Source organism: Staurois parvus, unplaced genomic scaffold (assembly GCF_062004578.1).
Source record: "Staurois parvus isolate SC_StPar_1 unplaced genomic scaffold, SC_StPar_1.0 ptg000105l, whole genome shotgun sequence".
NCBI lineage: Eukaryota > Metazoa > Chordata > Amphibia > Anura > Ranidae > Staurois > Staurois parvus.
In genome coordinates this window covers 2,325,460-2,350,697 of record NW_028317901.1, presented here as the reverse complement: position 1 = coordinate 2,350,697, position 25,238 = coordinate 2,325,460, and the positions used below count along the sequence as shown (strand labels likewise).

Here is a 25,238-nt window from a genome sequence, read left to right as displayed (position 1 = left end):
TGCATAGTTAAAATGCATTGCGTGCTTAATATTTGTTTTCAGCTATTAACTTTTCAAATAAACCTGACACGTTGCATTAGAAGAAAGGTCACTTAGACCCTCAGGCTGGTAAGGAATAACAGTTTACCACCTCAGACTAAGGCTTTATGTAGTGCCTTGTATTGTAAATATGGAATTAAAAAAAATAAAAGAAATACATAAACACATATACACAATGATATATGTACATATGCATATCTCACATAGTGTATAGTACACACCTGTTCCTGATGCTCCATGACAGGATCAGCTGGTAGTTCCACATTATTACTGGAAAACAAAAAAGGTAGGAGCAGCTTTAGATCCATTATGCAGGAAGTGTCCTTGAAGAGTGCTCAATTTTATAGGCAAATATTGACTTCCATATTCATATAAGAACTAGATCTCTACAAAAAGTTGACCAGGGAGGATGGTCATATTTGTTGATTCTCATTTTTTGTGAGTTTTAAAATATAATGGTTATTTGAACAGTACATGGAGAACTGTATTTAGACTTCAGACTTTAGACTGCCCTAGATACAAAGCTTGTATCAAAAACTAGTTCTAGAATGTGCTACTTGGGGGGAGCCTGCAGTCTGCCATTTACATACTTCGAGCTACCTAAAAACTGTACATAACACACAAGAAAAGGGAGAAATAGTTTCATATTTCTGATTTATAGGGACTTGTGCTTCACCCCCTGTGCACACTCCCTGCCACAAATGGCCACAAATGTAGAGAAATGGTCAGAAGAAGGGAGAAAAATAAGGAAAAGTAGTATCGCAGTTAATATATTTCAGGCTTAGTGCTGTGCCCCTACCATACTGCCTAGGCACTGCCACAGTCCCGACTCTATAGCTGGCCATATGCTAGTAGATGTTCAAAAGAACATTTGTTGGAAAATTTGTACAAAAATTCTTAGTACATTTGATGACTTGACAAATGTCGTTTAAAAATACTTAAACATTTCATTTGCTTTTAACATTTAATTTTGGAAAAAATAGACTTTCCCAAATGAAAACTTCATACACTGTTAGAAATTTGCTCACTGAAAAAAATGTCATCCTGCTCCTTTGAATTTTCTCATCACCCCTTGAAAACAAGTGTTGATTTGACCCCATTAATTAACGACTATGTGAATTTTGATAAAAAAATACATTCTTAGGCTGACCATACATTATACAATTTTCCTTTAGATTTACCAAAACTATATTGACCCTATTAATTAATGATTAGAAAATTAAACGGACATTTTTAAGATAAAAAATTTCTAACTAAATTCTACTAGTGTATAGCCAGCTTTAGTGCTGCATCCCTACCATACTGACTTAACCCCAGGAATGGCATTAGGGTAAACACAGCCCTGACTATGTGAATTTTGATTAAAAAAAAGACATTCTTAGGCTGGCCATACATTATACAATTTTCCTTTAGATTTACCAAAACTATATAATATGAGCTCAAACCTAAACACTTTGTTTGCAGTCAGGCAGGCCCTTGCACTACATAGTTGAAGGTAAATCTAAAAGAAATTGAATACGAAAATAGTATAATGTATGTCCAGCTTAAGACACATTTTATGTCTCTAAAAATACTCTGCAACTATAAAGTTAAAAGAAATGTTCAGCCTATGTCATATATTTAGTAACGTGATTGAGCTGCTCCTACCTCAGGTGTTGTGGAGGAAAGCTTGCGTTGGAAGGTTTTGGAAGCCCCACAGCATCTGCAGGCTTCTGTTCTCTAGGTGTCTGCTGAATCCATGGGTTGGGAAGAATATCGGCCAGTGCATTGTAGGAAGGAAAAGATGGTCCATCTTTTTGTAACTAAAAAGAAAAGGAAAAACAATCTTAAGCATTCAAACACCAAGTCATATTGGACAAAACAATGATAACAATATTACTTACAGAGGAGGAATATGGTCTATAAAAAGTGTCCATCCATGAGAATTAGCAAGACCTTCACAAGTAATGAGTCTATTCCAAGCAATATTGGTAGCAAATAGCCTTTTTCACGGGTCGAAATAGGAAGAAATAGCCTTGTTCACAGGTCTAAAAGGATTTCTTCACAGGTTTAACCATTACCAATTGAAAATGTATGCTCTCATCCCAGGTATGACTGTAGTTTGCTAATACCACTTTCTTCTAAGGTCCAAGCTTGCAAACTGCTGCTCTTTGTATATCTAGATAAGGTCACCATGTAGGTAGCTTAGCCCTTCTGGTATTATGGGTTAAAGTGTGTGTGCTATGCAGTGCGTATGACAGAAGATATTTCCCCTAGACACTTTACAGTGTACCTGTCACAGACTAATGATGGACAACAGTACCCAACCCTACACAGTATCCTGGAGAGATAAGGGTTGCACAGTTACCTTCCCATCCAAACACACACCCTCCTCCTTACACCAAATAGCAACCACAGCTTCACTTCAGCCATCCTACTCACCTTTTGTGAGGCAGCCAGTGTGGTTAAGATGTGCAGTCAGTATGCTTGAGGGCAGAATTAGGAGGATGGGCAAACATACACACCTTCGGCTTTGTACTTTATTGACTTTTACTACCTTTTATCTATAGTTCTTGGCTGTCTATTTCATACCTCTCAGGCTTACCTGTTCCACCTCCCCTTGCCTTGAGCTATGTATCTAGTTTCTGCTTTTAAAAGATCAATCCTTCCTCGCTATCACTCCCTTGCAGTCTGGGTCGTCAACTTTGTCAACACCAGATCATTTTTTTTATCCTGTCTTTCTACATATTTTCATATTTTTCTCTATATCTGCTTTCTTCTGTCGTCTTTAATTCTTTAGAGACACCTCGCTGTGAATGCAGGTTGTCACAACATTGAGTCTCCTAGAAACAGTGACCAAGAGGAAGGGGGCAGGGTCTGGGCCACAAGCCTGTGATAAGCTCAGAGCACTGCAATCAAGCCTTGTCAAACATGGCTATTCATTTCTATGCATGCTCTTTCCTCTATTCAAAGAAAGAACAGGAGTCTGTTGTCATTGAGAAGATTACTGAACATGTCTGTACTGTATATAATAATACCGATATTTGTATCAAATCAGATTGCAACATATAGTGATAGCAAAAGGGCCTTTTAAAACTGTAGCTAAAATGCCTAAAACATGTACAAGAATAACAGCACATTAATACATGGGCAGCACAGTGGCTAAATGGTTACACGGGTGTAAAACTGGTGGCCCTCCAGCTGTTGCGAAACTACAAGTCCCATCATGCCTCTGCCTTTGGGAGTCATGCTTGTTACCAGGGACTGATCATTTGGAAACTGACCCGGGGTCAGTAGGGGGCCCCATTAGATGACCCTGGTACCTATTTCATAGGCTTTTTTGAGTTTGGGCAAGGACACAGGGGCCCCATGACCCTCTATTGCCCAGGGGCCCCATGAGTTGTCAGTCCGCCCCTGCTTGTTACTGTCAATCTTGCAATGCCTCATGGGACTTGTAGTTTGGCAACAGCTGGAGGGCCACCAGTTTGACACCTTAGCGGACGTCCGCCTGGCAGTACTAGGGTCATTGGTTTGAATCCCAACTACGGCACCACCTGCCTGGAGTCTGCATGTTCTCCCTGTGCCTGCGTGGGTTTCCTCTGGGTACTCCGGTTTCTTCCCAAACTCCACAGACATGCTGGAAGGTTAATTAGATCCTGTCTAAATTTTTGCTGTACTGGGTCTATTATTAGTTTTACTTCAATAACAAACTTTAAGGGCTCATGTTAGCGACCCAATTATATACTTGGTTCCCTATTCTCTAAAGGGGGCAGTTCTAAGGGCGGAGACAAGTGTGACCTAGGGGAGGGGATGAGAGTTCCTGCACCTTTTCTCTGAGAAAAAACACTACACATGTTCAAAAAAATGCCATCTAAATACTTTGGGCATATGTAGCCCCCACAGCTTCCTGATCACATTTACTGATATTCTCGATTGTTACTTTGACAGCCAGGATTTATGTATGTATTACAGAAGCAGATTTTGCTGCTCCTCTGTAAAATGATTCTTGCAGAACAGTGTCTGCAGTGCCAATAAGCCAGCATTCATACTCATAGGAGATTTTAAGCATCTACACAAAATGCATAAAAATGTGTTGCTCATTCATTCGGCTAATCATAATAATACAGAATGTGACACATATTGAACTTTCAAAACCCTCCATAGAAACAACTTTCCTGTGACTTTTGTGATTTTACCATTGCAGCCTATGGCACTCATGTCGCAAAGTAAGACACAGAAAAGAAGTAGTGCAAAAAAATTTTTTTTTTGTCTTTGCAACTTGAATCTCAGCAATTAAGACAGGACCCATTGAAATTAACTACTTGGCGACCGCCTACTGTAGATATACTGTGGCAGAGTAGCCCTGCTGCACCAGATCATGTACACGTATGTGATCCGACTCTTCTGGTGTACATGTATGTGATCCTGTCCGGCTGTGCTGCCATTTGCTCCAATGTTTTATGGTCAGGACCACTGATCGACTGAACGAATGACAGAAGACAGCCCTGTGTTGGTAAACAACTCTCTACAGACAGCAGTGCTGTGTTGGTTTTTACATCCTACAAAGCAGGGAGTAATAACCAGCACATTGCTTAGTGAAAACAATATACTGTAAACACAGTAAGCATTGTTATGCACACAGTTAACTCTTTGATTGTCCCTAAATGTTAACCCCTTCCCAGCCAGTGTCATTAGTACAGTGACAGTGTATATTATTAGCACTGATCACTGTATTAGTGTCACTGGAGATGTCAGTGTCATTTAGCCAGTTCCCTTGAAGCATCAGTTAATGTCAGATTGCCCACCGCAGTATCACAGTCCCACCATAAATTGCTGATCACCGCCATTACTAGTATTAAAAAAACCCCAACAAATTCCAGTATATATGCCATCGTTTGGAGACACTATAACAATCATGCAAACCAATTAATGTAACTTATTGGGATTTTTGTTTTTTACCAAAGAAATGTAGCAGAATACAATTTGGCCTAAATTTATGAGGAAATTTGATTTTTAAATGTTCTTACTAGATATGGTTTATAGCAGAAAGTAAAAAATATTGCTTTTTAAAAGACATTTTTGGTCTTTTTTTTTGTTGATATAATATAATAAAAAAACACAGTGGTGATCAAATACCACCAAAAGAAAGCTGTATTTGTGTGAAAAAAATAATATAAATTTAATTTGGTTACAGCATCACATGACTGCGCAAATGCCAGTTAAAATAGCACAGTGCCAAATAGCAAAAAATGGCCTAATCATGAAGGGGGTAAAATCTTCCGGAGCTGTGTTTTGATTTGTTAAGTGACTTTCTGTGTTGCATGTCACAGTAAGTTGCATGAGAAGTCGCAGGAGTGTGATCCAGGGCTTAGGCCCCTTTCACATGAGCTGTTAAATTTCAGCTTTTAGCTGCGATTTGAGGAACTTACCGCAGCTAAATGCAGACAATGCATCCCTATGGCTCCATTCACACACTGCGTTTAGCAACGTTTTCATAACATATGGTTTTATGCATTTAGGGAAAATATAGTTGACTGCGTCCAGGAGCGATGTACTGAAGCTATCTGTACATAAACGCAGTTAATCGCAGTACAAAGAAAAAATAAGTAACTGGTTGGATTAGAAAAGGCAAGAATTTACTACCGTAGCTAAACGGAGCTGCGTATAAATGCACGTAAACGCAGATAAACGCAATGTAGAAACGCAAGTGATCTCTGTGCCAGGAGTGTTGGAATTTCAAAATAAAAAAACCTGGATTTCGCGTGACTTGCAGTGAGACTTTGCCAGGCGACTTGAGTACTATTTTGAAGCGACTTTGAAGCAACTTTGAAGCAACTTTCATGGAATCCTGGGTCATCTTCCTGTAATGTCGGATCCAAATCACATCAATATAGATGAGGAGGCGACTTCTATTAAAGTCTATGGGCACAAGTCGTATAGAAGTTGCCTTGAAGTAGTACAGGAACCTTTTCTAAAGTCGGAGCGACTTCAGTAGTGCTAATTAAGATGGCTCTCATTGACTAACATGGGATTTCACATGTGATGCAACTTAGGGTCTCACAAGTCGGATCCCAAGTCGTGGCTGTGTGAGCCTTAAAGTTATGATATCATAATGTTATTTTGCTACATTGTAACTACTCTGATTCATTCATAACCGACCAAAGGGGTTCAACATATGAAGCTAGGTAAAACAACTTTGCGTGTTAAAATAAGTAAACTGTGCTCCTATTTATTTTTTTATTTTTTCATCATTCATTTTGTTCTTTAATTTTGTGTGACAGATCTAAGAAAAGCACAAAAAAGGTTTTTGTGCCATTTGTAAATAACTTTACCATCATTTATAACAGAATCGCAATTATGGTGTCATTAAAAATCAGACAAATTACAAAATAAAATGTGCACTTTTAATCTACAAAAACACTTTTTGTGTTAAAGCTAACACTGATCAATTTAAAAAAATATATATTTTTTTCATAATATTGCTACATTTTTGTAATAATATTCATAAGATTTCATAATAAATAAGACAATTTGCTCAAAGTCATCCTAGTTTATACCAAAACAAATCTGTGTGTTATCTTGCTATGTTAATTATTATATAATGGCAAAGTTATTTGCTAATGAATAGACTCATAGCTAAAAGGTAAAAATTGCTATGGCCCACTGAAGCTCTCAGCTTCAGCGAAAGGCCTGTCAGCACTTTGATATTATGCGCTCTTCAGGAGTTTGGGGTACACAGGCAAAGAGACCTGTATGCTAGATTGTAAAGATTTTTCATCCAGATAGTGAAATGAAGCTAGTGAAAACTTCAACTAATACATGTAGTGAGAAATCTACTGCTGACCTCCTCCTCAAAATGCTTGCGGACTGGCTTTCCTTTCCTCAATATTTTCTGATTTACTAACCTGGGGAATGCACCCACTGAAGTCAGAACTTTTGATTTACATACTGGTGACTTAAAGAGCATCTGCAATCACTAAATCATTATCAAAATCATGGATATTAAAAAAAAGTCAGGTAAAAAAGCATCTCGCTATGTATTTATTTATTGTTCTGTTTATCTTCCCTTTAAGATGCAGCAACCTTCAAAGTATGCCTGCTTTCAATGGATTTACTGCTATATGTTCTGTCCCACGTACATGTATTTTTTATATGTTGTATTGAACTGCATCAGGTTGTTATTGCTTAGTAGTATGCTGACATCTAGTGGAGGTTGTTGACAACTAAAATTTGTTTACTATGTGATTTTGGTTTCTCCCCGTGTTTCTCTCTTGTATAGTACTAGCTAGTCCAGTCCTAGCTAGACCCTCCAATATCTTCCATGTTCTCTCAGGCAGTGTTAGTACTTCGTAGAGATTGGGCTTAAGAAAGTCATTGTCTTCGTACACTTTAACCACATGCCCTCCAGAGGATTTACACCCCTTCCTGACCAGGCTATTTTTTGCGATATGGCACTGCGTTACTTTAACTGACAATTGCGTGGTCATGCAATGTTGCACCCAAATGACATTTACGTCCTTTTTTTCCCCACAAACAGAGCTTTCTTTGGGTGGTATTTGATCGCCTCTGCGGTTTTTTAATTTTTTGCACTATGAACAAAAATATCACCAACAATTTTGAAAAAAAAACAATATTTTTGACTTTTTGCTATAAAACGTGTCCAGTAAAAAAAATTTAAAAATCAAATTTCATCATAAATTTAGGCCAAAATGTATTCTGCTACATGTCTTTGCTAAAAAAACTCAATATATGTAAATTAATTGCTATACATGAAATGTATAGCATCTACAAATGGCGGTATATATACTGGAATTTTTTAAAAAACATTTTATACTAGTAATGGCGGCGATCGGCGACTTATAGTGGGACTTCGGTGATCATTGTGACAATGGGGGGGGGGGGGACTGACTAACTGCCACTGACATCCCCAGTGACACTAATATAGTGTTCAATGCTAAAAAAAAAGCACTGACAATGTACTAATGACACTGGGCAGGAAGGGGTTAACTCTGTGTGGTTTACTGTGTAAGCATGCTGCTTTGTATTGCTCTGCTATGCAGAGCAAAACAAAGCAACATGCTGGAGCTGACAGGAAAGAGATTTGTATTGTTTACATATAGATCTCTCCTCTGTCAGTGTTCTTCAGTGATTGCTGGGTGGCGGCGGGGAATCTCTGGCCAGGACCCGGTGATTGACAGCCGTAGCTACCACGCGCACCCCCTACCCGAAAATGCGAAATCACGTATATATACAGTGAAGGAAATAAGTATTTGATCCCCTGATGATTTTGAATGTTTGCCCACTTACAAGGAAATGATCAGTCTCAAAATTAAATGGTAGGTGTATTGTAACACAGAGACAGAATAGCAACAAAAAATTCAAAAGAAATGCATGTCTAACAAATTATGCACTGATTTGCATGTTCATGAGGGAAATAAGTATTTGATCCCCTTCACAAAACATGACTTAGTACTTTGTGGCAAATCCCTTGTTGGCAATCAGAGGTCAGACGTTTTCTGTAGTTGGCCACCAGGTTTGCACACATCTCAGGAGGGATTTTGGCCCACTCCTCTTGGCAGATCCTCTCCAAGTCATTAAGGTTTGGTGGCTGATGTTTGGCAACTCGAACTTTTACATGATTTTGGGCTGCCCTGTAGCAGTATTTGTGCTATAGAGTGGCGGGGAAGCGGTTCCTCTGTACTGCTATTAGCTGTAGTAAAAATGTCTTGGATTAATCTTCTGTGTCTTATTGAAGAGTTAAGCTGCCTGTGGATGTTGCCAAGTTAATACGTGACCATACTGTCAAGAAAGACTGGGTCTACGCAAGTATTTCACTGCATAAATCACCATTGAAACAGAACACTATATGTATATCCCAACTTGGGAAATAATTTAGTTTATAGCTAGGAACAAAACTTTGCAGAGGTGCTGTAAAGTGACATGGTAGCTTTAGCTATTTTTTTCAAATGCATGGAACAAAAACTTCTTTAAAAAAAAATAATACAAGCTAGCAGCTACAAAAAAATGTAGCTGTTGACTTTTAAAATACAGACACTTACCTGTCCCATAATCCAGCGGTGTCCTTAGCATGGCTGATTTCACTGGCCATCTTCTCTCCCCGACACCAGCATATTCAGTGTGGGCACTCGGCTGTGACAGCTTGCGGCTTCAAGTGCCCACTGTACATGCGCGAGTATGAATGGTCCCGTAGTCTTCTGGGACCTGTCAGGTGTCCCAGAAGACTATAGGGAGGGAGGGAGGACAACTTCTGCTTCCAATCGCCTTAGGCAATTGCAATGGAAGTGGGAGTGGATATCTGTCAAATTTGGATACCCGCTCCCCAAAGGTGCCAATCCATAATGGGGAGCGGGGGACAAAGCCATAAAACAGAACTTCCTCTTCCTGTTGTGTGGAGCTCCGCTTTAATACTGAATGATGAAATAGTTTTAATTAGGAGTGTTTGCATTGATTGGTTGGAGTGTACACTTGTGAATTTGTTCATTGTTTAGCATACTGCCCTGACTTGTTGCCTGGGAATGCTCATTAGCACAGTTGCAAATTTTTCTGCACAGCATTAGCAGCTCTAGTACCTGTATAACAGATGGGCATAAACTTACGGTGGAAACGTATGTTCCATAGTGCTCTGTGGATCCGTTCAACTGATTTGAGCTGTATGGAATATATAAGGAAACACTGTAGTGACTCTGCCATGTGCAACATTAACTTTTGTGATGCAGGTAATAAAGCATAGTGTGTATGTATACTATTGAGTACAGACGTAGCAGGAAACAGTTCCTTTATAATCATAGCCCTTAAATTGCTTCAATGGCATTTGCTATTATGTGCTACACAAGCAACGTAAGGCTTAGTTTACACTTGTGCTTGACCTGTGTTTTCACTGCCCCCCCCTTAAAGTGTTACTAAACCCACAACAGTAAAATTAGTCCGTATATGCAGTAAAGCATGCTTGTTATACTCACTGTGGAACCTAAGGGGTTAATCCTCTATTGTGTAAACAGGCTGTTCGATCCTGTCCTCTCTGTTCCTCCCCTTTTTCAAGAAACCACCACTTATCTCCAGACTGAACCATAGGCCTGCACATGCTCAGTTTGGTGTATATTGCTAGAGAGGTTTTTTGTTTCTTTGGAGAGTGCATGTGATCAGCACAGGGTCAATCAGCACTGGTCAGAGGTCAGGGGATTTCCATCCTCCTAGAGCAGATAGAAAACTCCTCTTACAAGCTTTAGCTAGTGCTGGGCTGGACACTAATAGAAGTCACAAGACTGCTGTAACTGCTGATGAGAAAAGGTATTTAGCAGTTTATATGTACTAAAATAATTGCATTTCCATGTTCTGTGTACTGTGGGAGGCCAGATATAGTGAATGCAGGGTCCTGGGTTTAGTAACACTTTAAGCTGCAAAGGCAGATGGATGGGGGTGCACACATGCCATGGCCACAATACATTGCACTATGGCCGCAATCCTTTGCTTTATGGTGCGGCAAAAATCATCCCCTCAATTATGTCCAGCAGGCAGTACTGCCACCGACCGCAAATTATTTGCTTAAAGTGGAGCTCCACCCAAAGGGGGAAGTTCCGCTTTAAGGACTGCTCCCTCTCTCCCCATTAAGGATTGACACCTTTGGGGGACGGGGGGGGGGGGAGCGGGTACCAGAATTTGACAGGTACCAGCTCCCACTTCTGGTCTGATCGCCTAGGTGATCGGAAACGGAAGGTGTCCTCCCTCCATGTAGTCTTTTGGGACAAGTGACAGGTCCCATAAGACTATAGGACCAGTCATGAAGCGCAGAGCTACTCGCGCATGCGCAGTGGGTACCTGGCTGTCAAGTCGCAAGCTGTCACAGCCGGGTACCAACACTGAAGATGCCGGCCTCCTAGAATCCAGGACGGCCGGTGAAATGGGCTGCTGGGGACACACCTTGGGACAGGTAAGTGGCTGTTTTTAAAAGTCAGCAGCTACAGTTTTTGTAGCTGCTGACTTATTTTTTGACAGCATGAGTGGAACTCCACTTTAAATGGGGCTTGCAGTTATGAAGCAGTATTCCCATTGAAAAAGGCAATTCAGCAGTGAAAAAAACCAAACAGATAACACCCCACAGGCATTCAGGAGGTGGCAGTATCGCCTTCTAAATGCCTATCAGCCCGTGGGCGAGGCTAAAGGCGCCCTAGTGGGGACACTGTGGAACTGCATTCGCTAATGCTACAGGCAGGAGCAGCGGTTATGTAAAATAACAGTTAGGGTGGTAATCCGGATTTAACCGCACAATATATATCCGGATTTAGAAGCGAGCATACCAAGTTGCTCAGTTAACACTTTGTAATCTGTGACCATACTTCTCACATTGATGACACTAATACACAACTTTGTTAGAGATCATTGGGAAATGGTAAAATGCGGCATGCTTTCAGATGTATTCATCTTGTAGTGTTCAAATCAGTTTATGATACATCTGACTTCATTCACATGTGCATTTAATCTTCTTTTGACCTGCATTTAACATTATTCTAGAATGCATCAAGCTGCTTTTGCATTCCTATAGACCAGTATAGGGGAAAATGAAGTTCTGATAGGATTAAAATCTCATGAACATGGGCCTCTATGGTGTTGTCAAGAGTATATTAAGACTAGCAACACTTCTGGTAAGCTTACAGTGAGTAATAAGGGCAACTCTGAACTCTACATGCTGTACACGAACTCTACATGCAGTACACAAACTCCACATGCTGTACACGAACTCCACATGCTGTACACGAACTCCACATGCTGTACACGAACTCCACATGCTGTACACGAACTCTATATGCTGTACACGAACTCCACATGCAGTACACGAACTCCACATGCAGTACACGAACTCCACATGCTGTACACAAACTCCACATGCAGTACACGAACTCCACATGCAGTACACGAACTCCACATGCTGTACACGAACTCTACATGCTGTACACGAACTCCACATGCTGTACACGAACTCCACATGCTGTACACGAACTCCACATGCTGTACACGAACTCCACATGCTGTACACGAACTCTACATGCTGTACACGAACTCTACATGCTGTACACGAACTCCACATGCAGTACACGAACTCCACATGCTGTACACGAACTCTACATGCTGTACATGAACTCTACATGCTGTACACGAACTCTTCATGCTGTACACAAACTCTACATGCTGTACACGAACTCTACATGCAGTACACGAACTCTACATGCTGTACACGAACTCTACATGCTGTACACGAACTCTACATGCTGTACACAAACTCTAAATGCAGTACACGAACTCTACATGCAGTACGCGAACTCTACATGCTGTACGCGAACTCTACATGCTGTACGCGAACTCTACATGCTGTACATGAACTCTACATGCTGTACATGAACTCTACATGCTGTACGCGAACTCTTCATGCTGTACACAAACTCTTCATGCTGTACACAAACTCTACATGCAGTACACAAACTCTACATGCTGTACACAAACTCTACATGCTGTACACGAACTCTACATGCAGTACACGAACTCTACATGCAGTACACGAACTCTACATGCAGTACGCAAACTCTACATACTGTACACGAACTCTACATGCTGTACGCGAACTCTACATGCAGTACGCAAACTCTACATACTGTACATGAACTCTACATGCTGTACAATCCAAACCTCCATCAGCATCACAAGAGGATACAACTTTCATGCCATCCAAGGCTGTTGCAGTAGCAAGCCTAAAAGGTCTGCCATCATTCTTGCTGTCACGGTACACATTACACTTTGGCCATAACATTTTTGTACAATTAACCTTAGATTTACCAAAGTGATGTAATATGAGGACCTACCTAAGTTACCCAATCAATTTGACAGAGCCCTGTACTAGTTAGTCGTTGGTAGATGTAAAGGAGATTGTACAATCATATCCCAACATGTTTGATAGGCTTTAGGGCATCCACACACAACCTCAGATTGAACATCATTTACTGATTTGGTGGTTCCTGGGCTGTGCTAAGCCACCAGAGATGAAAAGCAGTGTTGGACCCCAATGTCCATCAGAGGATTTTCATTTAGAAGCTAGAGTGCTGCATATCGATCACCAGCCCAACATTCAACAGAAATAGCCTTAATATTATTGCAGACATTAAATCATTCAAATAACAGGGGCAGGTCCTAGTAAAGATAACACCTTGTGTTGAGTGAGAAAGCAATCCTTTATTATAAGAAATAATACATTTTCAGGGTGATTTAAAAGCCAACATTTCTATAAACAAATGTATTACAATGTGTCTGATGAGAATGAAAGGCATGGAAAATGATGTTTCTTTTTTCTCCTCTCCACACCCTCGTCTACATATTTTTACATGGTGATTTCCAGGAGGAATTATATTTTTATTCCTCTTTATGTGGAGTTGGTGTAATAAAATAGGACGGGGATTTTAAATATTTTCTTACCACTTGCAGTATGTCTGCTGTCTTGTAATACGGGTGTTTTAAATAGTAACATTTTGCAGATATCACATAAGTTATTTTACATGAGAGCAGGTGCACTCTTAGGTTGTAAGCTCCAAGGAGCAGGGCCCTAGAACTGTATAGTTGCTGTATTGTCTCCCTTTATATTGTAAAGCGCTGAGCAAACTGTTGGCGCTATATAAATCCTGTATTATAATATTAATAATAATTCTTAGGGGTCACTCACACGTGTGTTGATTTGAAGGTCGTAGCAATGGGCATCAAAGTATCTATAGCATCAAATGGCTTCTTTTTGATACATTTTTGTTGAGTTTTGTTTAATGGTTTTTAAGGTGGATTACAGTCCCAGCAACCTGGGTAGTAGCTCATGGACATTCCTCAATAGAAAAATAGATCCTTTACATTCCAAACTAATCAAATTTTGTCACTAAAGAAGTAAAATATTATGGACTGGAAAGTGATGGGAAATTCAGAAGTACTTAGGAAAATTCATCTTTATTGAATTAAATGCAGATTACTTTTCAAATTAAATTAATATTTAATAAGTAAGTGAAGGATTATGATTTTCTCTGTAATTTGTCATAACAAAAGTATGGAGTGGAGAGGGGACCCAATTCCGGGTGTAGCAGTCAGAGCCAATGTCAGTTTAAATCCATCGCTGGTGTCCATCTGTGCAGGATGTAGTGTGGGGGCCATTATTTCTCACCATCTAAGACAAAATTCCCAACTTGTCTCATTGTGAGATCAGCTACATACTATGGGGTTGATTTACTAAAGGCAAATAGACTGTGCACTTTGCAAAGTGCAATTGCACTCTGTAAAAGTACTTGCTCCAGAGCTTAGTAAAGGAGCAGAAGCTCTGCTGACTTCCATCATCCAATCATGTGCGAGCAAAAATGCTGTTTTTTTTATTTTCCTTGCATGTGGTTGGGTATTCTTTGCAAACTGATGCTTTACCTAATTTACTACGTTTTGGAGCAACTGCACTTGAAGAATGCAACTGCACTTTGCAAAGTGCACAGTCTATTTGCCTTCAGTAAATCAACCCCTACTAATGGTAATAGAGGACATGTTTAGAAACCATAAAATAAAAAATCGGATGCACCATCACAAGTAAATGCATTGTTTGCAAAAAATAATATCTAGACAAGCTTGTATAAAAGGAAAACATGTCCAATCTCCATACTTTCACAATGGCCTGTTCTGCAAAGCACGCATAATTCATAGCAGGAGGCACTCAATTCAAACTAATGGCATCATTTAAAATGACTTAACAATTACCAATTCATTAAAATCCAGTGCTTTACTGGGAGTGAGAGACTCTGAATGTCAAAGAACAGATACCACATAGATAGGTGTTGTTCTTAACAGTCGACAATAATAATATGACGATCCTACATGCCATAGAAGACATCTGTGATATACGAAGGTCATTGTAACCTCATTTTATGAGATGTACCTCATCATATATGTTAGCTGTTGCATTAGATAAGTATGTGAATCCATATTTTTGTGGAGGATTATTGAGCTTCAATCAGCCAAACCTGGAGCCGTGTATGGGAGGCTTAACCACTTAACGACTGCCCGCCTGCAATGTACTGCGGATGGGCGGCCACTGTAGGTAAAGCGACATACCCGTACATGCCTACTTCCAGATTTCTGGCTTGTGAAAATGCACCCCCCCGGGCCACCATCGGCACCTGACTGTATACAGTGGGAGCCTTTCAGCAAGTCCTGGGCAATGATTCACAGCCTGGACCTGCTGATCAGCTGTGTACAATCACAGCCCAGAGCTCTGTGTTGACAATCAACACAGAGTTCTGTACAGAGAGAACGATCTCTGTATTGCTTTGCAGGGATGAGAAAGATCTATTAGTAAAAGCAGCACACTTTACACATAGTTAGGCACTCATTTAACCCCTTGATAGCCCTAGATGTTAACCCTTTCCCAGACAGTGTCATTAGTACAGTGAAAGTGTACAATACTATCACTGATCACTGTATTAATGTCATTGATGATGTCAGTGGCAGTTAGTCAGTTCCCCCGAGCATCAGTTAGTGTCAGATTGCCTTCCGCATTATTGCAGTCCCATTATAAGCTGATGATCACCACCATTAGTAGTATACAAAAATATACATATAAATAAAAATTCCAGTATATATATATATCATAGTTTGTAGACACTATAACTTTCATGCAAACCAATCAATACACACTTATTGGGATTTTGTTTTTATCAAAGACATGTAGCAGAATATATTTTGGCCAAAAGTTATTAAGACATTTTATTTTTTTATGTTTTTATTGGATATGTTTTATAGCAGACAGTATAATGTTGTTGTTTTTTTTAATTGTTTTTTTATTTATACAGCAAAAAATAAAAACACCAGTGGTGATCAAATACCAACAAAAGCAAATTCTATTTGTGTGAAAAAAATGATATAACTTTGCTTTGGGTGCAGTGTTGCATAACTGCACAATTACCAATTAAGTAGCACAGTGCTGTAAAGCATGGTCTGATAATGGCCTGGTCATGAAGAGGGTAAAATCTTCTGAAGCTCAAGTGGTTAAGCTGGCTATACACTGTGTGAATTTCAGCCCCCCCTCCCATCTGACATCCTTTGAAGGAGGTGGATGGAAAATTGTCAGCTGAACAGTATCTACATTCACTCACATGCAGACACTGTTCGGGTATTCTGACAGCCACCTCCTAATGCAACAGCCTCACAGGGGGACTTGTCTGTCTGCACTGTGAAAACTGGTGGGGAAGAAAAACAGTAGGGGAGAGGGGTGCTATCAAGAAATATTACCAGTGGGCAGAAATTGAGTAAGAGGGAAGGGGACCTCCAGATATTCAATTATCTTTTAACTGTTGTGTAGGGAAATTATAGATGATACTTGCTGAGTCACCTCATCATCTGCCATTTTGTAACACTGTCAGCCATTTTAAAGATCCCTCCATTTTAAAGCAAAACATATATTGTAGAGAACAAGTCTGGACAAGTCAGCAGTCATCACTTCAAGGCACATTGCCAAGGACATCACCAGACATTAAGAGTTATCAGATGGGCCTCTACACCTTGCCAGCCTTATCTTGGAGGACATATCCGATGGACATTGATGTAATATTATTTCAGGAATGAATAGATATGAAGTATTTAGTTGTAATAACCAATAATGTTAACATTTGATTTTAATCTTAATATATTGAATCTATAAATCCTATACAATTTAAGGGGGGGTTTGGTGGTTTCTAGACTTGAAAGCTCATCCCCACAAGAGTATTCAGAGTGTGTTCAATAAAGGTTTACCCTATTTGAACCTAGTCCTAGACATTGCTACAATCGCTTTCTTGACGATCTTGTACAACAAGAAGTCAGTTATTTGCAGAACATATTTTCAGATCTTGGTAGTTAAATGTACGGTTTTATTGATATGTATACTTCCTTTTTATTGCTGAATGGACCCCATTATGATGACTTTTATACCTCAGACATTTGAGACCTTTTATAATTTATATGGTGCTAGCTCTCTCTCTCTCACGACCTGGGTGCACAGCATGAAGCTGCTCCGTGAGGCCTATAAAGCAAATATTCTTTTTGCTGGAAGAGAAGCAGAAGAGCTGAAAAAAAGAGAGTGGATGAATATATTATCGAAGGTGGCTCAGTAATTTAAACTTTGCCTAGGGCTTATCAACATCTTAAATCAGTTCTGTTTTGATAATGAGAAATATGGGGCAGGGAAGGCCCAGTAATATATTCAAGTGTAAAATATTTGCAATAAAAGCTAATAAAAGCTGGATAAATGGAATATTTAACAGGTTGGTCTGTAAGACATTAAAATACATTGAACTAATTCATTGGAACAGAATCGTATCACAAACACTAATACATAAAAGCTCTCTTGCTTTAGTATATACAGTATTTTGTCACTGTAGCTTTTCTGTTCTTTTAAATCAGTACCCCTCCTTTTTACCTCTTCCTCTGGCTGTCCTCTACCTTCATCACTATAAATCTCTATCTTTCATTATTCTTCTCTGTGTTTACAAACTAGAATCAGCTTTTAATCAGAACCTCCCTTGGGGACCATAAATCTGCTCTTGAGATGCACTAGCTACAGCCTGCCTTGTACATACATAGTATCCGATTTGAGATGAGACCCTGCTTGCCCTTAAAGATGTACAGTACTTGAATCTCTGTACTGCATTCTCTCAAAAGAGAAGCTTTAACAACGGCATTTGTCCCTGACTAAAGGCATAGAAGGCCATCATTTGGTATAGCCATATGTCTGATTCTTGCCAGCGATGTGCTTCATATGATAACCCAACCAATGAAATAAAGTTTGGTCTGTGCATCAGCTAGAGAACAAACATGCTAGTTTCCTTCTGTCAGAATTGCACATTATCACTCCCAGACATTTGTTGTAAATGCTTGGATGCAATTAATTCCCTTTCCCTTGAAGAAAATTGAATGAGTAGGTATGTAATTTGAATTGGTAAGAAGACCATGGCAGGGCATTGGAGAATATGCATGTCCACAGATTTCTTAGGAGACATGTTAGTCCTTGGGTAACCTTTGACTTTCTGGTAACTAAAGCTGGCCATACACAGCTTGAACTATGACTGATTCCTGTAAATCAGACATAGTTCGAACCATGGGTGGCTCTGCTGACACCACCCTGTTTAACAAGCGTCAAGTGAGAAATCAAAGAAGCCATGCACAAACAAAAATCAGCCAAACAGTAAATATCTGTCTGAGTTTTGATTTGTACATCAGTCCTGCATGGACACAAACTCAGAGGTCTGTGCAGATCTGTGCGGCTGCCTGCCTGTCAATGATTTTAACAGGCTTCCTGCACACGACTGCAAAGAACACTGCACCTCCCTTGCAGATAAACATGGCCCTCTGCATGGGTGTACAAAACAGTACACTCCTGTGAATGAGGCCTAAAAGAACTTAGCAATAAGTCCCCCTTGAGCTCTTTAGCTGTGTACTCTGTGAATTAATTCATCCTCAATGTGAAAATCACATTGAAGACTCTAAGTTTCAGTTTCATCTGGTTTCCACAGCACCTGGTGTTTGTCTATATTAGAAGGTTGGCAGAATGTCAAGATTCTGCTCTCCATACAAAATAAACAATAAAAAAGTTGAGATTTTAGTGACTCTGCTGTGAACTTTGAAGATCAATTTCTCCACATTACCTAGAGTTACAGAGGTGAATGAGGACTTATTTAACCACTTGCCCTCCTGAGAATTTACCCCCCTTCCTGACCAGGCCATTTTTTGCTTTATGGCACTGCGTTACTTTAACTGACAATTGCGCGGTCATGCAACACTGCACCCAAATGAAATTTACGTCATTTTTTTCCCGTGAATTGAGCTTTCTTTTGGTGGTATTTGATCGCCTGTGCGTGTTTTATTTTTTTGAGCTATAAACAAAAAAAGACTGACAATTTTAAGAAAAAAACTATATTTTTGACTTTTTGCTACTAAACATGTCCAGTAAAAAAATTTTAAAAATCTAATTTCATCATAAATTGAGGCCAAAATGTATTCTGCTACATGTCTTTGCTAAGAAAAATCCCAATACGTGTAAATTAATTGGTTTACCTGAAAGTTATAACGTTGACAAATGGGGGTATATATACTGACATCTCCAGTGACACCAATACAGTGATGAATGCTAAAACAAAATTACTGACACTGTATTAATGGCACTGGGAAGGAAGGGGTTAACATGAGGGGCGATCAAATGGTTAACTGTGTGCTGGGAGTGTTTTACTAGGGGGCAGTGTGTGTATGCGTCACTGTAATCACACTGCTGTGGATGGCTATGCTGTGCACAGCCTTCCACAGCAGTGTGCTCGAGCTGACAGAGAGAACTGTTAGTAAACAAAACAGTTCTCCTCTCTGTTGGAGATCCTCAGAAATCACTGAGTGCCGACGAGTAATTACTCGCACGCGCCCCCTACCTGGAAGTGCAAAATCACATATATATACGTGATTTTGCGCACCGCTGTCGCTCCGGAAGCAGTATTTCAGCTATAGGGCGTTCGGCAAGCAGTTAAGGTCACACTTGAGCAGTGCGTTAGCACACACATTATACCACATGTTGATACGCATATGTTGTTATATATGGTGAATGCCTAAAACATATGCAGCTGTCTGAGTATTATAAACAGGTATAGATCTCCTACAATTGCTTCAACCATTCTCTTTTAGATCTTTTGTTCATGAAAGCCCAATGTACCCCAAATTATGAAACATCTTCATATGGAAACAAATCATCCCATGAATGGATGGGCAACTTTAAGTGGTTCTAAAGGTACGAGTTTTTTACTTTAAAACCTGCTGCAAGCAGCTCCCCCCCGTATACTTACCTGAGCATGATTTTGATCCATCGATGTGCATGGGAGCAGAGGCTCTGCAGGCTCCCTCCCTCCTCGCTGGACAAAGAGAGGCAGCAGGGGAACCATTGGCTCCTTCTGCTGTCAATAACAGTCAGTGAGGAGGAAACAGGCGATGGGGCTGAGCCACGCTTTGTGTGTCAATTAATACACAGACCCAGCTCAGCAGTGAGCTTGCACGAGTTCCCCCATAGCAAGCGGCTTGCTATGGGGGCACACAGCAGGGGAGAGGAGCCAGGAGCACCGGCAGAGGACCCATGGAAAAGGATTGGGGCTGCTCTGTGCAAAGCCATTGCACAGAGCAGGTATGTATAACATGTTTGTTATTTAAAAAAAACCCTACAAATTGACCTTTTGAATCATTTTAAGGAACACTATGTACAGTCAGGGCCTGGACAGAGCAAAGCTAAAAGGGAGGGTCAGCATGACTAGGGCATGCAGACGAGGCGGAGCGTATATTTGGGTGGGAGTATATGCAGGAGGTAAGGGGATGGTTACTTACCTGATTGGAGTACGCAACCTTGAGGGGTGGTCTTGCCAGGATTAGGAGGTGGGATGGGTCTTGTCGGAGGTCAGTCGGAGCTTGTGTCAGCATGGGGGTGGTTTCTTCATCCTTTTCTGATACCTGCAAAGAAAACACTAGGCCATGAGTGAATTGGATGGGATGCTATCCCAATTGCGGTCAGCAGCGGAAGCAAATGGCTCGGGGTGGCTGCGTGAGAGGCTGTCAGACATGCTGCAAGGACCCAGGCCTGTGTCACTGGGCCCCTCTCTTGGGCGCACACGTGTTCGGCTCCCTGGGGCTGACGGCAGGGAAAGGGCGGTGCCGGGGTTTGATGGGGTGCTTTTGGCAGATGCGGCCAAATGCAAAGTTTATGTGTGCTTTGAGGGGCCCTTGGGGGCTCATCTGAAGCCGGAGGTGAAGGAATGCATTTGGAAGGGTGAATACGTGAAGATATTTTCTTTTTTGCCGTTGGAGAAATTCAACTTGGACAAAGTTCGGCCAGACAAGAGTAAGAGGGAGGAGGAGGAAAAACTGCAGTACCGTTTGATCCCCGCACGTTCTCTAATTGGCTTCAGGCGTTTGCCATTCTAGCGAGCGTTAAAGGAGAGAGGATGCCGGAACATTGTTCGCCCCTCTTTTGTTACTTGGATGCTATTGGCGAAGCGCAGAGGGTTTATGGGGGCATTGCGTGGTTGCGTTATGATGAGCAGTTTCATCAACGTATGGCGGTTCGGCTGTCTTTGTGATGGGACCACAACCACAAGGATATTGGGTTGTGGATGAAGCTGATGATGACCACAGCTCATCCCTTTACGGGGGGGGGGGGGAGGGGGCAGAGGTGCTGGAAAATTCAATGAGGGACCGTGCAAGTTTGGATCTGGCTGCCGATTCCGTCACGAGTGCTCGGGTTGTGGGGGGTCCCATCCATTGTCCCGGTGTTTTAAACAGGGAAGGGGGAGAGGTGGTGATGCTGGAAAAAAGGATGACGCGGTGAGAGTAGGAAGGATGTTGCCATTTTTAAAGCGGTACCCTGATCAGGCGGTAGCTTGCCTGTTGCGGCAGGGTTTTGCAGAGGGTTTTTTGATCCCATGTGTGTTGGCGGTTGTTCCTCCTGCGGCGGATAATTTACGATCGGTGCGGCTGCATCCGGACATTGTCCTTGCTAAACTTGACAAGGAGGTGTCCTTGGGTCGCATGGTTGGCCCGTTTGTTGACCCGCCAATGCCGTAGCTGGTAATTTCACCGTTGGGTGTTCTTCCTAAAAAAGAGCCCAATAAATATAGACTCATCCATCACCTGTCGCATCCGCAGGGGGGTTCAGTCAATGACGCTATTGACCCAGATTTGTGTACCGTTTCGTACACTTTTTTCGGTGCAGCAGTATGGTCGGGGTTCCTTGTTAGCAAAAACTGATATTGAGGCAGCGCATTTTTGTCGATCGTTGTTTGCCTATGGGTTGCGCCGTTTCTTGTTCCCTATTTGAGACATTTAGTTCTTTTCTGGAATGGGCAGTTAAGGATGTTTCTGGGCTCGCATCCGTTATTTGGATGATTTCTTGTGCATTGGCCCCCCCGGGAAGTTCCATCTGTGCGTCTCTACTGAGCACGGTGGAGCATGTGTTCGAGTATTTTGGCGTTCCCTTAGCTCCGGATAAGACGGTGGGTCCGCACACGGAATTGTGTTTTTTGGGCATTGTTATCGATACAGAGGCCATGGAAAGTTGTTTGCCTCTGGATAAATTGGAGGAGCTCTGGGGGTTGGTGACTGTGGTGGGTCAGTGCAGAAAAATTCGACTTCGTGATTTACAGTCATTAGGTAAGTTGAATTTTGCTTGCCGCATCATGCCCATGGGGCGTATATTTTCCAGGCGCTTGGCGGCTGCCACGGCTGGTGTGACGGCCCCGCATCACAGGGTTTGGCTGAATAGTGAGCTACGGGACGAATTGGAGGTGAGAACGTTTCTCGATTCCTACAATGGCAGATCACTTTGCTTGGTTGGGGCCGTGTCTAATTTCGATCTGGAACTATTTACGGATGTGAAAGGCTCTGCCGGTTTTGGGGCCTATTTTCAGGGTCAGTGGTGCGCAGGTCCGTTGCAATGGAGGGAGGAGGGTTTGTTGCACAATCTGACCTTATTGGAGCTTTTCCCGATCGTTTTGGCTATATCTTTGTGGGGTGCCGTTTTTTGGAATAAACAGATTCGTTTTTCGTTGTGACAATTTGAGTGTGGTCCATGCCATTACTAGAGTTTCGGCCTCCTCTAGGCTGGTGGTTCGTTTGCTTCAGCGTTTGGTTCTGGACTGTTTACATCTTAATTGTTTTGTTTCGGCTGTTCATGTTACGGGTGTAGATAACTCAGTTGCTGATGCTCTGTCTCGTTTTCAGTGGGACAGATTCCGTCATCTGGCGCCGGACGCGGAGCAGCGCGGTATCTCTTGCCCGGATCATTTGTGGAGCATCGTCTTGCCTCTTCTGTGGCCTTGATTCAAACATCGGTTTGTGCGTCCACTTGGGCCTTCTATGAAAAGGTTTGGCGGGAATGGCTGGAGCTGGTAAGTGAGGTAGGGGGTGGGTTCGGGGTGGATGATGCTCGGTGCCTCCTGCTTTATTTAATTGGTAGGAATTTTGAAACTGGTGTTTTGGCATCTTTGATGTCCCGGAAGCTGGCGGGGCTGGCTTTCCGCTTGAAATTGGCGGGGCGCTGTGATGTTACCAAAGATTTCCTTGTTCGGCAGGCTATGCGGGGGGACCGCAAAGGCCGTTCAATTCCCGATTATAAGTGGCCAGTTTCTTTTGAGGTTCTCCATGCCGTGGTGGGACAGTTGGTTGGTCTTTGTTCCTTGTTGTATGAGGCGACTTTGTTTCGGGCAGCATTTGTGCTAGCATTTTTTGGTACTTTTTGAGTTGGGGAGTTGGTTAGTCAGAACAAGTAGGGTGAGGGTGGTTTGGCAGTGGATGAGGTGGTCTTGTGGGGTGGTGGGTTACGTATTTTTCTGCGCAGGTCGAAAGCGGATCACTTGGGTCGGGGCACCTGGCTTGAGCTGTCCGAGATTCCAATGTGCCGGATTTGTCCTGTTCAGGCTGTTGGGGAATTTCTCGAGTTGAGACCCGATCTTCCTGGGGTTTTCTTTACGCATGCGAATGGGATGCCACTGTCTTGTTTCCAATTTGGGGCGGTGTTTAAAAGGCCGCCCGGTGGGGTTTGGGTGATCACGTCGTTCGACGTATTGGGTGTTGGGATTCGGCTAGGTTCCAGTTATTCGTGCGTCCTCAGCTCTTGTGAAGGGTGGGGGATCTTTTGGTGGTGTTGGTTTTGTCTACAAGGTACCTGTCACTATCCATTCTTGTGTTATGTTTTGTGTTGTGGGTGTGTTGTGGAGGGTGTTCTTCCTCCTCCCTCCCTTCTTTGTTTTTCTTTGCAGGTTCTGATGTCTGTTTGATGTGGATCCTGGGCCATTCTTATGTCTTTTAGGGGGCTAAGCGGGCGGATGTTTGGCCGGAGGGTCAGCAATTGGGTTTTGATAGGGGGGTTGCCAGGCTTCGTTGGCTTGAACCGGGCTCGGAAAAAGGTGAATAGGGAGGTGGTACGGTTTTTTGTGCGGAATGGTGGCCTAGCAGTCCGTCATCGTGCGTTGGAGGAGGAGTCCTGGCGGTATTTGCGTGTGGATGGCGTGCATCTCAATGCTGTTGGCATTGACTTGTGGTCATTGGGCCTCCAGGATGGTATACAGTGGGAGTTACGGGTTTGGCGGGCTACACGAGTGTAAGGGTTCACACTCGTGTTCTGTAGCAGGGGTCGATGGGTCTTTGAAGGCGGTGCTGGAGTGACAATTTGGTGGATTGTAGGTTGGGCCCATCATAAGTATGGGTGTTCCTTCCCAATTATAAGGTCATGTTGGTAATGTGGGAGTTCATTGGCTGTATCTGGGACTACGTAACTGTAGTATTGTCTCCGAGGCGGTGTAGTAGCGCCTGGGGGCCTTTTCATTGGGTGTCAGATACAGCCGAGTTTTGGATGTGAGTAACGGTGCCTTTGAAGACCTTTGACCCGGTTGGGATTATTACTGTCAGTTATTATTTGAGTGTACTGTAACAAGTGTTATGTTAGAGTTATGTTAAATAAATGGCTGCTATGGTCGGTTTTACACCAAAAGAGAGTCACATGTTTATTTAGGTGGGGTAGGTTGAAGGGTGGTGGTGGTTTTATGGATTAGGGGTAAGTATTAGCCTCGATATTCTGCATGTCCATCAGTCATGAAGCATGGAGGAAATGCATGTATGGCCATATATGTGATACTGTGACAGCCCATAAAAATGCACATAAACAATCAGAGAAGCTTGTTTAACAGCAAACAGTGTATGTACTGACACAGATCTAAGCCCTAAATAGTGTCATATCAATAGGATGTGCCCAAGCTGGATTAGGAGGAACGCTAAACAGCCCCAACAGACGGGACTCAGCAGTTTCCTCAAAGACACAGGCCTAGATGAGAAGTCTCAGTGGTCTCAGCAGGAATATAGTTTCTACTCTGGGCACCAGCGATAAGCAGAAAAGCTGCTGTTTGCCTTTCATCCCTTCCTTTCATCCTTTGCTTATGTGAACTAATCCAAATGTGGAGACACCCCAAGGAAGAGAAGATGGAGCTTTGTAAATCATGGTCCCTGTCCTCTCTTCTGCCTTTTCTCAGCTCGTCCCAACTGTGACATTCTTCTTCCCCATCATCCGACTTCTAATGCAGTGATAATTTCCTGTGTGTTTTGTCAATGTCATTGAAAATCTGTTAAGAACACAAAGCTAAGCAGCCATTTCT

General features: G+C 42.0%; 1 protein-coding gene across 1 annotated transcript in view; it reads right to left on the bottom strand.

Moving 5' to 3' along the window:
* Window positions 1-25,238, bottom strand: part of CCDC33 (coiled-coil domain containing 33) — a 141,373-nt gene that overhangs the window by 35,034 nt on the left and 81,101 nt on the right. The window contains exons 14-16 of the mRNA XM_089671381.1: window positions 20,425-20,547; window positions 1,687-1,841; window positions 261-309 (exon numbers count right to left, since the gene is read on the bottom strand). Coding sequence (XP_089527507.1) covers window positions 261-309; window positions 1,687-1,841; window positions 20,425-20,547 — 327 coding nt within the window. The remainder of the gene's footprint in view (window positions 1-260; window positions 310-1,686; window positions 1,842-20,424; window positions 20,548-25,238) is intronic.